Raw genomic sequence first — 16,361 nt, forward strand, 5'->3', positions numbered from 1 at the left:
AAAGAAAGAAAGAGAAGAAAGAGAGAAAGAAAGAAAGGAAAACTGTTCATATGTAGCAAATCAAATAGCACTTTGAAAATGTACTATATCTGTGTTAACGTTATTTATGGATAATGACCCCCTATGTGTCTGTGTGGGATCTCTACATGTAGTGGGAGCTAGGTGTTAGCCCCATCTTACTGACGAGGAAAATGAGCTCATCTGGTGCTAAGAAACTTTACTTTCCCTGGGTATCAACCCAGATCTATCTGATTGCAAAAGTGGTGCTGCTCTTGACTTCTATAATGTGCCCTCTCTCCCATGACAATCTCTTTCATCTCTTTCTCTCTGTCTCCCATCCATCCATCCATCCATATGCACACCCCCCACATATATGAGTTTGTGCATGTGTGTATATATACATACATATACATGCACATATATACATATATGTATTTATTCTCTTTTATTTTGAAAACAATGTGCCAGAGAGTCATTAATGTGGTTTTAGAGAAGAAGCAAGAAGGAATTTTTGTGACCCCAAAATTTTATTAGGTAGTCTTATCTAGCCTAATCCCAACCCCAATACTAAGGGTTAGACAGGGAAGGGACTTACCTTATAGTTAATGTAACTGTTAGGCATTCTTCAGGATAAAATATTAATTCTTAAAGTTCCTTACACCATATCTGTCGGTGAACCTACTCTCTGAAACTCACGGAGAATTAAGAAGCAGGGCTCCAGCTATGTTTCCTGTGGGATTAGCAGTTATTATCTTGATATTATTATACAATTCAAGTACAGAGTATTAAAATCTATTAAATCAAATTATTTTAGGGGAAAATTCTCTAAATATTGTTCAATCAAAGACATTCTGTTGTTTTTTTTGTTTTTTTGTTTTTTTAAATGCCAGCATCACCGTTAAGTAGCTACAGAGCCAAACCCCTGAAGGGAAGAAGTAATTTTGCCTCAAAAGGCACTTAGAAAATAGGAAAACAAATCAAGGTCTGATGAAAATTAAACTCTTTATGAGTTTAAGAATTACATATGAAAAGTACATCTCACAAACACCCTATTTTTGAGGAAGAAACTTTTAAAATATAAAAATGTATGCAGCATGTTGTGTAAAAATCATAGCTGCACTGCTTAGAATTTAAAATAAGTAAGAATACATAGTAAAAAATTCATTAGTTAAAATTTTTGCATTTTTCCTTTCACCTTCTTTCCTTTTATGTTTTTTTTTTTTTCTTTTTTCACCTTTTTTTTACAAGAAATAAAATAATGTAGATAAAGCTGTGGCCCTCATCTGACCACCGCTCACACTGTTCACCTTCCCTGAGGCACCAGCGAGTCTGTTTTTTCAGTTTTCTTTCTTTCTTTCTTTTTCTTTTTTCCAAGATGAAGCCCTGCTCTGTTACCCAGGCTGGAGTGCAGTGGCACAATCTTAGCTCACCGCAGCCTCTGTCTCCTGGGTTTAAGCGATGCTCCTGCCTCAACCTCCCAAGTAGCTGGGATTACAGGCATGCACCAGCATGTCCAGCTAATTTTTGTATTTTTAGTAGAGACGGGGTTTCACCATGTTGGCCAGGCTGGTCTCAAACTCCTGACCTCAAAGTATCTGCCTGCCTTGGCCTCCCAAATTGCTGGGATTACAGGCGTGAGCCACCACACCCGGCCCTCATTTTGTTTTCTGACATTTCCGTAATATAGCCCATAAACTATACATTGTATTGTTTTGTGTTCATTTTTGGTTTTAATTATATCAGATTTTAGAACAGATACAGTGTACTTATTCACTGAAAACTACTTGATTTTGGTGACTTGTATATGCAGTTGATCTCAGCCTTATGTGTTCATCTTATCTTTCTAACTACTGGGGTTCTAAGTATAATTTGCTCTCATTTCTATGACTTGCCTTTAAGAGTAACAATCATTTACCACTTTTTGTGAAAATAAAAAATTATTTATTATCTTTTATGCAATAGGTAATGAACTGTGTGTCCTGATGCCTAGCATATAGCAAGGATTTCATATTTGTCAATGTTTACTGAATGAATGATTAATGTTTACTGAATGAATACTCCTTTTAGATAAGAAAAAAAAAATAAAACTGCTTGATTTTTGTCCACATTAAGATATCCTAAATTCTAACCCATTACTTTTTTCTGCTGAATAGCATTTTGTCATATAAGTATACCCCATTATCTGTTTAGTCCACTATTTGTGATGAGATTTTCCTCATCCCTAGTGAATATCCGCACACTGGGGATATTTACTACGGATGAGGAAAATCCCATCATAAATAGTGGACTGAACAGTCTCTAGGGGATGTAGCCGGGAGAAGAGGTGCTGGGTTGTACGGTAGGCTTTTTCCGTTTTGCTACAGTCTGCCAAACCAGCTGTGTATAAGAGATGTTATGTTTTTAGAATATAATATCATTACGAAACTTCTTTTATGAAGATATTTTGGCTTTTACATTTTATTCCTATTAACCAGGAGTTGGCACACTAAGGCCTGTGGGCCACATCTGGTTTCCTACCTGTTTTTGTAATTCAAGTTCACTGTAGTCATCCTACACTGGTGTGGAACATCAGAAGTTATTCCTTCTGTTGAGCTATAATTTTGTATCTTTTAACAAATCTCTCTCTATCCTCTATCCTTCCCAGCTTCTAGTATCCTCTGTTCTACTTTTTAGTTCTAGGAGCTCAACTTTGTTTTTCTTCTGCATAGGAATGAGAACATGCATGATTAACTTTCCGTTCCTGGCTTATTTCGCTTAACATAATAGTGTCCTCTGGTTTCATCCATCTTCCTGCAAATGATAGGATTTTATTCTTTTTTGTGACTGGGTGATATTTCATTGTGTATGTGCCACACTTTCCTTATCCATTCATCTGTTGTTGGACACCTATGTTGATTCCATGTCTTGGCTATTGTGAATAGTGCTGTAGTAGAGATGTGGGTGCAGACGTCTCTTTAATATACTAATTTCCTTTCCTTTGGATAAATGCCCCGTAGTGGGATTGCTGGATCATATGGTTATTCTATTTGTAGTTTTTTTGAAGAACCTCCATACTGTTCTCCATAGTGGCCATACTAGTTTACAGTCTTACCAAAAGTGTATAAGAATTTCCCTTTTTCTGCATTCTTGCCAGTGTTTGTTGTTTTTATTTATTTATTTATTTATTTATTTTTGGTCTTTTTTACAATAGCCATTCTAACTGGAGGGAGATGATACTACATTGTGTTTTTGATTTGCATTTCTCTGATAATTGTGAGGTTGAGCATTTTTTCATATATTTGTTGGTCATTTGTGTGTCTTCTTTTGAGAAGTATCTGTTCAGATAATTTGACCATTTTTTAATTGGATTGTTTGTTGTTTTGCTGTTGAGATGTTTGAGTTCCTTGTATATTCTGGGCATTAATCCCATCAGAGAAGTAGTTTGCAAATATTTTCTCCTATAGGTTGTCTGTCTTATAACTCTGTTGTTTCCTTTGCTGTGCAGAAGCTTTGTAGTCTGACATAATCCTATTTATTTTTCCTGATGTTACCTGTGCTTTTGAGGTCTTATTCTAAAATATTTTCCCAGACCAATGTCTTGAAGCATTTCCCCTCTGTTTTCTTCTAGTAGTTTTCTAGTCTTGGACCTTACAGTGAGGTTTTTGGAAGCAGTCTACAGTTTTGCTGCAATCTCTATCAAAATACCAATGACATTCTTCGTAGAAATAGAAAAGCAATCCTAAAATTTGTATGGAACCACAAAAGACCCCAAATAGCCAAAGCAATTCTAAGCAAAAAGTACAAAGCTGGAGGCATCATACTATAAATTATTATAACCCAAACTGCATGGTACTGGCATCAAAACAGACACCCAGGCCGGGCGCGGTGGCTCAAGCCTGTAATCCCAGCACTTTGGGAGGCTGAGACGGTCAGATCACGAGATCAGGAGATGAAGACCATCCTGGCTAACATGGTGAAACCCCGTCTCTACTAAAAAATACAAAAAAATTAGCCAGGCGTGGTGGTGGGTGCCTGTAGTCCCAGCTACTCGGGAGGCTGAGGCAGGAGAATGGCGTAAACCTGAGAGGCGGAGCTTGCAGTGAGCTGAGATCTGGCCACTGCACTCCAGCCTGGGCAACAGAGCGAGACTCCGTCTCAAAAAAAAAACAGACACACAAACTGATGGAACAGAATAAAGAGGCCAGAAATTCATCCACATATCTCTAGCCAACTGATTTTGACAAAGGTGCCAAGAACACTCATTGGAAAAAGGACAGTCTCTTCAATAAACGGTGTTGGAGAAACTGGATATTCATATGCAAAAGAATAAAACTAGACCCCCACCTCTCACCCTCTATTTTATTATTTTTAGTTTTTTATAATTATCTAATATTCAGTCGCATAAATAAGATGATTTCAGAATGTGACAGGAACAATGGAAAGTCGTGATATGAGGGGTGGGTGGTGACATTAGGTAGGGTGGTAGAGAGAGTCTGAGAAGATGCCATATGAACTAAGACCCAGGAGATGAAGCAACCAAAGCTCACAGAGGTTAAATAATTTGTGCAAATTCACACAGGTAGTAAATGGCAGAGGTTGGATTTTAATTCAGGAATAACTTTGAATTTAGGACTCTTTCCTCTGTAATACATCTATCTTCTTAAATTCATGTAAACACAATACAAAGATGATACAGTAGTATTATGTGAGAAGCGTAAGCAAAATGGTTTAGTTCTGGACTTGGCAACCCAGGAACTAGGGTTCTGATGTTTTGAAATTTGGACTCAGTGCTGATGACTGAGTTTGGATCATAATCCCAGCACTAACTTGGCTGAATCACTTAAACTTGCAGCCTTTATTGTTTTTTGGTGGGGCGGGGGTGGGAGGGAGCTCGTCTGTAAAGTGAGGAGGGTGTTTGGATGATCTCCATGGACTCTTCTGGCTCTCACTTTCTATGATGCTGTGACTTTAGGAGGTGACATTTGATCTGGGCTTTGGAGGGTGGGGTGATTTTGACAGGCTGCCTTGTAAATGAGGGGAAGAGGTATTCCAGGTGGTGAAAACAGTTCGAGCAGAAACACGGTGGCTAGGAACAGTAGAAAGGATTCTGGGAATGGTGCATAATAGTCTGGTTTGACAAGACTAGAATTTAATCCTGCAGAAGACAGGAGAGGCCGGAGGAATCTGGCCTTGAACTGAGAGAGGGCCTTAAAAGTTATGCTTAAGAGCTGGGAATTGTTTCCCTGGAATTGCAGAATTTGAAGGGTTCTTGGTCCTTTCTTTAGTATCCCTGTCCCATGACTGGCTTCTCTGTATATAAGTAGTTCTGGTGACAGAGACTTCTCTAGACCATCTATTCCATTTTCAGACAGTTCTAAATATAAGAAAATTCTGAGCATTGAGTCAAAACATACAGGTTCTACCTATACCTTGTCCAAGGTGTAGATAATGGAAGATTATAAATGATAAAGAACATGTTTAGGGATATGTAATTCAATGACCTAAGTAGAGCTGTGGCAGCAGACATATATTATTATAACATATACTCTAAAGCAGTAGAAATTTAAAGTCTTTAAAAAGTATTCCAGTCATGAAGTGTGTGTTGAGCACCTATGATAGGTTGGTCACTGACCAAGAATACAGCAATAAGGCAAAGTTCCTGCCCTCACGTTCTTCTCAGACTCATGGAGAAGATGGACCAGTAGATGATTGTGACAAGGACTCTGGTAGTTCAGGCCAGGAGTACTTAACCTGCAGATGAAGGTAAGAGGTCAGGAGTGAGGGAACAGGTAAAGATTTCCTGGAAATTGAGGAGCGACCAGATTGACCAAGATGGGAGAGCACCCCACGGGGGAGGAGCTTGGATAGATGCATGAGTGAACGTGGCCTGGTTAAGGAACTGAAAGCTGTTCTATGCCAGGTGTGTGTTGTGTGTGAAGTGGCTAGAAGTGAGGCTGGCACGGTAGACAGGGACTTGTCACAAGGGACTGTGTTCGCCATGCCAAGCATTTTAGATTATATCCGGAATTGAGTGAGAAGCCAGTATTCCTAAAAATGGCTGTCCCCCTCCCCAGTTCATAGAATGAATGTTAGAACAAAATTTTTTAAAATTAGAACATATAGAAAATATGAAGGAAGAAATAAAAATTACCTTTAATATCAACTAGAAATAACTGCTGTTAACATTTTAGTATATTAGTGTAATTTAGTATATTGGTATAATTTTAGTGTATTTCTAACCAAGTATGTTTCTATGCATAGGTTCATAAGAAAAGCATGATTTTATTGCAAAGTATGGTTTGTATCCTGCTTTCTCTAGTGTAATATCATATGCCAGCATTTCCCAGGCCATGCTGTTGAAAGTTTTCTGAGAACTTAACTTCTAATGACAACATATAATAGCCCACAAGGTGACTATAGTTTATTATACTTAAATATCTCATAATGGGTTAATTTTTAAGTTGCTTACATTTAAAAAATTTTTACTATTACCAATAATGTGATAAACAGCTTTGTAAATTTGTATTCACATCTGATTATTTCCTTGGGATAAATCTTGTCATCTCAGTGGTTGCCTTTTAAGCAGGAGTGTGATGGACTCACTTGTGTATAAGAGTCTTTATGGGCTGGGCGCGGTGGCTCATGCCTGTAATCCCAGCACTTTGGGAGGCCGAGGCGGGTGGATCACGCGATCAGGAAATGGAGACCGTCCTGGCTAACACGGTGAAACCCCGTCTCTACTAATACAAAACATTAGCCAGGCGTGGTGATGGGTGCCTATAGTCCCAGCTACTCAGGAGGCTGAGGCAGGAGAATGGCATGAACCCAGGAGGCGGAGCTTGCAGTGAGCCCAGATGGCACCACTGCACTCCAGACTGGGTGACAGAGTGAGACTCCATCCCAAAAGAAAAAAAAAAAAAAAAGCCTTTATGACTGCATTGGAAGGGTGGATTGGAAAAGTTGACTGGAGGCAAATGGACAAATGCAGATGCTATTGGAGCAATTTAGGTAATGTATGAGGGCATAAGTTACTGGCAGCATGGTTAGAAAAAAGAGAGAAGATAGTAATGATTCTTAAGGTGTATGTTTGCATAACAGAGCTTTCAGTGAATGTAATGAAAGCTATCAACATGTTTTAAATCTCAACTCAGGGGTTGCAGGGCCTCTAAAGTGGCTGTAAGGAGAAGAGGGTGACAAGAGGTTAATGTTCTTTTCTCTGAGATAGGAAATACCAAGGAGAGAAGAACAGGTTTGAAGGGTTGGCCTGGGAAGAGGGAAATTGTCAGCTCAGTATTAGATGTGTTGCCTTTAAGGACACTCAGGTAAAACTGTCGGGAAGACAGTTGGCAGGATGTTAGGTTGTGGAAGTCATCCCCGTGGAGATGCTGATGCTGAGACCATGGAAATGACAATGTTTCTAGAGATCAGGGTGTTTAAGATAAGAGGATGCAGGACATAACCTGCAAGAAGACTTACTCCTAAGTCAGAGACAAGGGGAAACTAGAAAAGGAGCTGTGAGATAAGTATGAAGAAAACCAGAAGAGAATACTGTTGAAGAAGCCAAGAGAGGCAAGCGTTTCAAAGGAAAAGCTATCAGACTTTCCAAATGATGCAGAGGTCAAGCAAGAAAAGGGCGGAGGGTGTCCACAGGAGCAATCTCAGTCACCTGTAGATGGGGACAAGCAGATTCAGGTTGTGCGGAGGCAAGCCAGATTGTAGCAAAGTAGTGTGGAGTAAACAGAGTCAAGGGAGTTGTGGGCTTTTCTCTAAGATAGCTTGTTTGAGGGGCTGGAGAGGGCAGTGGAGACAGCAGAGGGTTCACTTTTTCTTCCCGTTTATATTAAATTAGGAAAACTAGATTTACTAATTATCATATGACTTTGATTATCTCTCCAACATTTGCTTTTTACCATGTTTAAAATCCTTTTATTGGTAATTTGTTTTTGAACACAGTATACCCTCTCCGAGCTTCCAATGAAAGCACTGTTGTTTAAGCTCCTAGCATCTTACCTCAAGTTCTGTTGGAACCGGGTGAGACTTCGTGTTTGCATATGCGGGCTCATTGAGTTTTAACAAGACTCAGTTTTTAAGCTTCAGCAAGTAATATTTAGAATTGCACTTTTTAAATTATAGAATATGATTTGTGTCCTTGAAGTTTGATCGTTACCTGAAGAATTGGCTGAAAACAATAAATGTTTAAATGTTGCTATTTAGAGAATGTCTTTATTGTGTTGCCAAATGCTGAATGACAGAGAGCTTTAATTCTGACTAGCTTTAATTAGAGAAAAAAAAAATCAAAGAGTAATGTCAACTAGAATCAAAATGAACCAGAACAAGAAGTACTTTTATTGGTTACAGAACATCAGCAATGTGTGGTATAGTCTTATTCATTTCCTTTATCAACAGTGAAAATACTGCAGGCCTCTCTAGGGAAGTTCAGACCATCAGTCTTACTGAACGCGTAATCAGTTTAGTAGGGGTTTTTCATTAGTAATATGATGCTCTTTTGGGCTGCAGAAAATTATTTATTTTTAAAGATAGGGTAAATGATTCTTGGCTTTAAAAAACAAAACAATATGGTAAATGTTACTAATGAAGGAAGAGCTGGATGGTCAATGCAGTATATTCACTGATTTTTTGCTTAGCAGTGAATTAGCCTATTTTTGAGTATTATTTCTCTCAGCATAATTACTTTAAAGATATTGACATCGAAAACAGCACGTTTTTAGAGGTTATTATGTTATAATAGATAGCAGTTATCCAGGTAGAGGATTAGAGGAGAATATATCTGTGATTCTGCTCTGTAAAGAACCTGGTTACCTTTCTCTTAAGATAAGATTTTACTTTTCTTTTTTTTGAACCTGGTTATCTTTGTTTTAAGATAAGATTTTACCTTTCCTTTTTTTTTGAACCTGGTTAACTTTCTTTTAAGACGAAATTTCTTCTCCTCCTCCTTCTTCCTCTTCTTTGTCTTCGTCTTCTTTGAGATGGAGTCTCACTCTGTTGCCCAGACTGGAATGCAGTGGCATGATCTCAGCTCACTGCAACCTCCACCTCCCAGGTTCAAGCAATTCTCCTGCCTCGGCCTCCTAAGTAGCTGGGACTACAGGTGTATGCCACCACACCTGGCTAATTTTTGTGTTTTTAGTAGAGAGGGTGTTTTGCCATGTTGGACAGGCTGGTATCAAACTCCTGACCTCAGGTGATCCACTTGCCTCGGCCTCTCAAAAGTGCTGGGGTTATAGGCATGAGCCACTATCCCTGGCCAGATTTTACCTTTCTTGAAGATAAAAAATTTACTCTGAAATTCTTTGTCTTTCTTCTTTCTCTTTGCTTCCCAGTGAAGTTCAATATTGTATATTTTAACTTCCTTTGGGCCTCTCTCCATCTTCATCCAGTCTAGAACCCTTGGACCATTCCTTTAATCATTCATTCACCACCATAGTCCAGTCTCTTGCTCCTTGAATTTTATTGAACCTAATTCAGTCCACCCAGGCTCAACCTAATCATTTGACATCTTGCTACTGTACCTGGGCTGTTGGCCACTGCTAGGTAAAACTTGACCACCATGCAATTATAACCTCTATAAATTTATGGTCTCCAGTTTGTTAGGCCCTCAAGATAGCCTTAGCAATTCTTTCTTTTTTTTTTTTTTTCCTGAGCAGTTCACCACCGTGTGGCTGTTTTTTACTTTCACCCCATCTTTAAGCTTCTTCCCTGCCACCTATTAGTCTCAGAAGATGATCTTGGCCCCAGTTTTATAGAGGCCACCAGGCAGGAGCTCATAAACCTTCCTCTTTATTACCACCCCCATCACTACCTACAAATTTTCTTTTAACCCATGTCACTTTCTAGCTATTTTTCTACTTTGTCTCCCTAACTTTGCCACTAGGCTACTTGAAAGAGTAGGGCCCCCTTGTTTACCCTTCTATAGTCTGGCTTCCATCCAAACTGCTGCTGGCAAAGTTACCAGTGACCTAACTGGTAAAGCCTGTGAGATATTTTTCATCCTTTACCTTGTTTGGTTTCTCTATGGCATTTTATCTTTATTGAGCATTTTCTTCAACTTTTATGAAAACCTCTCTTTGAATCTTATCCCACCTTATTGGGAAAAAAAGAAGCGTTTAATGATTTACAAAATAATAATTGATATGAACTCTTATAACCCAATATTAATTATACTTTTAAGAATTGAATTATACTTTTATATAAATACAGTTCAGTATTATACTTTAAAAATAAGAAATGCTGTAATCCCAGCACTTTGGGAGGCCAAGGTGGGTGGATCACGAGGTCAGGAGATCAAGACCATCCTGGCTAACATGGTGAAACCCCGTCTCTACTAAAAATACAAAAAATTAGCCGGGCATGGTGATACGTGCCTGTAGTCCCAGCTACTTGGGAGGCTGAGGTAGGAGAATCGCTTGAACCTGGGAGGTGGAGCTTGCAGTGAACTGAGATTGCACCGCTGCACTACAGCCTGGGCAACAGAGCAAGACTCTGTCTCAAATAAATAAATAAATAAGAAATGCTTATTCCTTAAAATGCTTAACTCTAGTAATCATTTTACTGTGTGTGTGTGTGTGTGTGTGTGTGTATATATATATATATGTGATATATACAGTAAATATGTACAATGAAATATGTACAATAAAAGTGTAAGACATACATAATATGCTAATTATTCCTTGGTTTCTTCTGCCCTAGTTAATGAAGGAGTTCCCCCTTCTGAGCATGTTCAATATCCATGAAAACCTTTTAGAAGCCCTTCTGGAACTACAAGCATATGCTGATGTTCAGGCAGTCTTAGCTAAGTATGATGGTAAGTCCTTGGGTATTTTTATTTACTTGACTGTTCCTCTTTTGATGTATTTTCCCTGATTAGATTGGAAGGGTCATTTTAAATAGCACAGCACTTTTGTAATTTTACTCTTACAGAATTTTCACCTACTGTTTTATGATGGTGTTTGGTAGAATCTTAGAATTTCATGGTTAGCGAGGACCAGAAATGTGACATGGCTTGTGTCCCGTTCCTCTCCATCCCTCCCTACAGGCTGCCCTCGTGCTCTCCCCATCAGGCAGTTATGTCTACTCTGCTCTATTACCTCTGTGGTCAGGAATCACCCAGAACCTCACAGGCAGTACCTATCCTGTAGGGGCAGCACTGACTGTTAGAGCTCTTGCTATAACTCCACATCGGTTCACTGTGACCACTGCCTACTGGGCACATTACCCTTTGGAGCAATGTAGAACAGCTAGTATCCCTTGCACATGTGACAACTCAGTAAATATTGGAAGATGAAATCAGATCCCCTTCCTCCCAGCTCTTCTCATTAGCAGCAGAATATCCCGATTTCTTTAAATGGCAGGCTTTGAAGTCCCTTTGCCATTCTGGTTACTCACTCATGAACTTATTCCATTTTGCCTGTTCCTAAGAAATCAGAAAAATAAGCTGGCACATCCTAGATATTTTAAAACTCAAATGTTCATATTGTCATTATCCATGAATTCATGATTTGATTAATTGGACAAAAATTGTCTACATAATTACCTGCCATGACATAGTTACTAAAATATCTGCAGAGCTTCATACTATTCTGCCTCATTTCAGCAACCATCTTCCTAAAGTGTTTGCTTGTAAAATGGATATAGGGAATGATTACTTATTATATAATCATTTTTTGGTTTATGAAATATTTTTTCTTTAGTAAGCATCTTCAGTGCATTTAAAGAATTATTCAGATTACAAAGCATATAGAGCAAACGATACCATTTGAGTCTTTTTTTTTTTTAGGAGATAGGGTCTTCCTCTCTGTTGCCCCAAATGGAGTAGTATAGTGGTGTGATCATAGTTCACTATAACCTTGAACTCCTGGGCTCCAGCCATCCTCCTGCTTCAGCCTCCCAAGTAACTAGGACTATAGGAGTGTGCCATCATTCTTGGCTAATTTTTAGGGTTTTTTTTTTGTAGAGACTGGTTATCATTATGTTACCCAGGCTGGTCTCAAACTCCTGGCATCAAGTGAACTTCTCACCTTGGCCTCCCAAAGCACTGGGAGTACAGGCATGAGCCACCACACCTGGCCATTGGGTCTTATTTTTGACACATTTCTTCATAAAGAATCTCTGAAGTGGGTGAGAGTTGTTATCTCCTATAGTTGAGGGAACTCAGGCATTATGAGATTGTTTTTGTTTTTGTTTCATTTTCTTCAAATTCTTGCTCAAATTTATGGAAACTAAAAGCCTTCAGCCAGTGATGGCATCATTTTGCCTGTGCAGACATGAGTACCCTGTGTAACAAGATATATGCCACCTAGTATGGAACTGATTTTAGAAACAGAGAAGTATTTGTGGAGCACCTTAAAGTAAACAAAATAAAGACTGTTCGGCTTTCATGTCAGCTCACTTGTATTCTCTATTTATATGCTAAAATCTTACTCATGGTTCAGCTAAACAGTGGTCCAAGCTTAGAGGTCTAAACTGTTGGGCTGCCTTGTAGGCAAAAATCCTCATACGTTGACATTCTTTTAGTACCAAAGGAATTCAGTCCCATGGCCATGGGTTCAGGTGGCAGTGCACTTTTCCAAATGCCACTCTGTAGCCATCAGTGCCATAGCAATCCCTAATGCTGACCTGTACTCAATCTGATATATCAAGCCTTAAGAAATAAAACTTTAATCAGCAGAGCCTTTGGGAGGGCAAGCCTCTTAAGGCTCCTTTCATGAAAATCTCCATTCATTACAGAAATCATCAGCCTTGTGTTATAAGACTGATTGTAAAATAAAGAAATGGAACTCCCCATTGTCTCTAACTATCCCATTGCACAGCCTCTGTTCCACAACATCCAAAAGCTGATTTATTAGATTCTGATAACATATGTTCGCATTATTTGTTACAACAGCTCGTCCCACCCTCCACTGAAACTTGGCTCACACTTTGAAAAATTCTTTTGTTGCAAATGGACAAACTCACCATACCAAGGCCCTTGTGTTGAGCTTTGTTTATGTTGTGTACCTGGCAACAGAGATGATGTTCTTGTTCATTATTCATGGAAAAAGAGCCTCATTAGTGGCAGGACACATATTGTTGCTGAGATGCCTCGTTAGGGGTTTTGAGTTCAGCAGTTGTCAATAGAGTACAGATGACCTAACACCTAGTGAATTCTGAAGGGAGTTTTGGTGCTGACTTGGCTCAGGCCTGTATCATTTACAGTAGAAATATAATGAAGTGGCTGCTGAAGTTACTGTTCTTGAGGGTTGAGCTGCAGCCACTGAAGATTGTGGAAAAACATGCCTCTTGTTTCTCACTCCATATCATGAAATGGGTTTTTTCAAGTTCATCCTTGCTGCTTTTCCTGGAGACGTCTACTGAACTGCTGGTTCCTTATCTGGCCCCGGGTGAGGAATGGGGTGCTTTAGAGGTCTTGGAGTACAGACAGCTCTTAGGGTGTCCTGTTCTTCACCCTGGTTCAGATGTCTAATCCATGAGAGGCTGGAGACAGCACTTAGAATCCCAGCCCCTTCATCCCTCTCTGTAGAGCCACACCCAAAGCAGCAGGATTATATGTCCTTTTTACTAATTGGAATGCTCTGGTTGGGTAGCCATTTTTTGGATTGTTTTTGGGTACAGCAATCCTTCTTTATTACATTTGCTAGGTGGCTGAATTTTTTAAGTAGTATGCTGGGAACACAATGGGATTAGTTCTGCTTTTCTGACCTTTGCAAAAAGATTTAGAAAAATGGCAAGGCACTGGGGACCAGGGATGAGGGTGGTGAAGAACATATTTTGAGGGAAAGAAGGGAGGCAAAATGTATTCCCCTAGTCTCATTGTTCTTCACCACCTTAAAAAAGGTTTGGCTTTGAGTTTGGAAATCAGTAACAATCATATACTCCTGTGTCCCCACAAAGATTGCCAGTTGAGTGGACATATCTCATCGTAGTCTGCAGTCTGATTTTGATTTTGCCATTGAAATGACTTCTAATGTTTTATTATTCCAGGTGTTAGTCTAAAATACTGTATTGCTATCCTCAGGCGTTTTCATACTCGTGTGTTCAATTTGTGAATCAACATTATAGGTGGGCAGTTTTATTCCAGGTGGCTGGTCCTGGTTCTATCATGTTCTTCACACAGTGACTAAAATAGCAGCAGCAATAGCTAGCATTTGTTGAGTTCCTGTAATGTGTCAGTATCAGACATGATTCAAACCACAAGCATATTGGGTAGATACTATTGCTAGCCCCGTTTTGCGGATATGGTAACTGGTACAAAAAGAAGGTAATTGCTCACAGGAAGAGCCTATAGTATCAAAGTAAAGCCATGTAGATGTGATGTTATGAGAGAAAAGTGATCGACTGAGAACAGCTTCATTAAATATGATGTGAATTCTACAAGGAAAGGAAAGCCAGGATTAAAAACTGAGGTGGTCTGACTCCAGACCCATTCTTTTAACCACCACACTTACACTCTTTCTGCTGTTGGCAGTATTTATTTAAATTATTTTTATGAATTCCATTGTTCTTGTTGTTGTTATTAGCCACAATTTATTGAGAACCTACCATGTGCCAAGCATGTTATTAGCTTGGCATTAGCTTTACCCTCACAATAACCCTGTAAGGAGGCAGTTACTCCATTTTAGCAGATGCAGAAACTGAGGCATTGTGAGATTAAATAACTTACAAGCCCACATTCTTAGAAAACTGCAGAGCTGGGATTCAAATCCAGATCCAGCTGGCTTTAAATCCCATGTGTTTTCCATAAATGTAAGCCTTCCAAAAGTGATGTGCTGGGCCTCTCTCACTCCTCTTACAAAGGCATGACTTAGGTGGGCTGAAGCCATGGTGCAGAATTTCAGTGATGCCACATTGTTTTGTAAGGTTCCTTTCTAATCATTTTTTAAGAACTGAGTGTATCTATATTTGCTTGTCTTTCTGAAACTGTCTTCAAAATATGACTTTCCATCTTCAATCAACTTGTATCTAATTTTTTTAATCACAAAGGGGATTTGATGTAAGGTTTTCATTTAATTTGAGATTTATCTTTTTCTTCAGTCATACATTTGCTATAAAGACAACAATGTTTTCAAGATCATTAAGTCATGAGAACCTTCTTTTAGAAGCCATTGCAAAAATTGTTACAAGCTTTGGATTGCCTTTCAAAGAAGTTTATAGGCCACCTAGGTTGAAAACTTAAGTCCCAAAGATTAGGGTGGGAATGTCTAAAAGAATTCATGTGTTTCTTATTCATTGTCATTTGTGCATTTCAATTTTAGAAGAATCTCATAGAGCAAGTGAACGCAGGTCTGAGCACCATAAGGTACCTTTGGGAGCATCTAGTTCTGCCTATCTCTAGTTAGTGATCCTTGGGGATACCAGAAGGCAGTCATGGGTGGTGGGGAAGAGGTGGATCAGGTCCCAGCTCTGCCTTTCACCAACTGAGGGAGCTTGAGAAATCCAAGCCTTGGTTTCTTTCTCTGGATATGAGATCAAGGCTTAGAAAGGCTAAGTAACTTGCCCAAGATCACACAGCGGGTAATTTGTTGTGAGGATTAAAGTGGTTTAATCTGTGTTAAGTGTTAAGAACAGTGTGGGACACACAGTAAGAGTTCAAATATTATTCGCTATTATAAGGAGCCGAAAGTGTCACTCCTAAACTTCACCACTATTCTTTAGTCTTGTTCAAATGGAAAACCATATATAAAATGTCACAATGAGGGAATAAGAGCCCAGTCTTATGCTCTGCAAAAAGACAATGTTATGACTTGTTATTAAAATTAATTATGGATCTAATAGGACATACAGATATTTGATTAGAACTAAAATTCTTAGTTTTATCTAAAGCTTTGGAAAGCTGAAAAAAGAAATGCCAGGGATTTTTACTCCTGATCAAAGGAAAAATTACTTCTTTGGGTTCATAGCAACTTTAGCCTCTGAACAGTTTGTCCTAGTAGAAATACAGATCTAAGCGCTTTTGGATATTTACTCCGTTAAGTCATTTAGTGATTGCCCTAAATTTAGGGCAGAATCTTCTCTTGTTCTTCCCTTCTTTCTCAAAAGAACTAGGGACAGCTGGTCTTTCTTACAATCACAAAAGTTATATAAATGCAACCACTATATCAAGATCATTTTTACTGATGCCATCAAGCCCATCCTAAATTAGCATTATTATCTGCCATCTGGTAATTTGCAGAGGGCATACTTTCTAGAACAGGACATGTTTCTAACATTGGAGGAAATACTTTCATCTCAGTAGATTGAAAACAGAAGTTCTAAGGAAAGTCATTAGGGAATCACTCTATGTTGAGACTATTCAGAGAAAAAGCCTTTTGCTGATACTGTTTTGCAGAGTCATATCATAAGTAGTTATAACTAAAAATTTCGTAAAC

The 16,361-nt window shown here is 38.9% G+C and overlaps 1 protein-coding gene across 4 annotated transcripts in view; it reads left to right on the top strand.

Moving 5' to 3' along the window:
• The window catches only part of ST7 (suppression of tumorigenicity 7), a 215,186-nt gene that overhangs the window by 145,326 nt on the left and 53,499 nt on the right, over nucleotides 1-16,361 (top strand). For all 4 annotated transcript variants that reach the window (XM_011937374.1, XM_011937375.1, XM_011937373.1 and 1 more), the window contains exon 10: nucleotides 10,687-10,801. In XM_011937374.1, coding sequence (XP_011792764.1) covers nucleotides 10,687-10,801 — 115 coding nt within the window. The remainder of the gene's footprint in view (nucleotides 1-10,686; nucleotides 10,802-16,361) is intronic.

The sequence above is a fragment of the Colobus angolensis genome, unplaced genomic scaffold (assembly GCF_000951035.1).
Source record: "Colobus angolensis palliatus isolate OR3802 unplaced genomic scaffold, Cang.pa_1.0 Scaffold163, whole genome shotgun sequence".
Lineage (NCBI taxonomy): Eukaryota > Metazoa > Chordata > Mammalia > Primates > Cercopithecidae > Colobus > Colobus angolensis.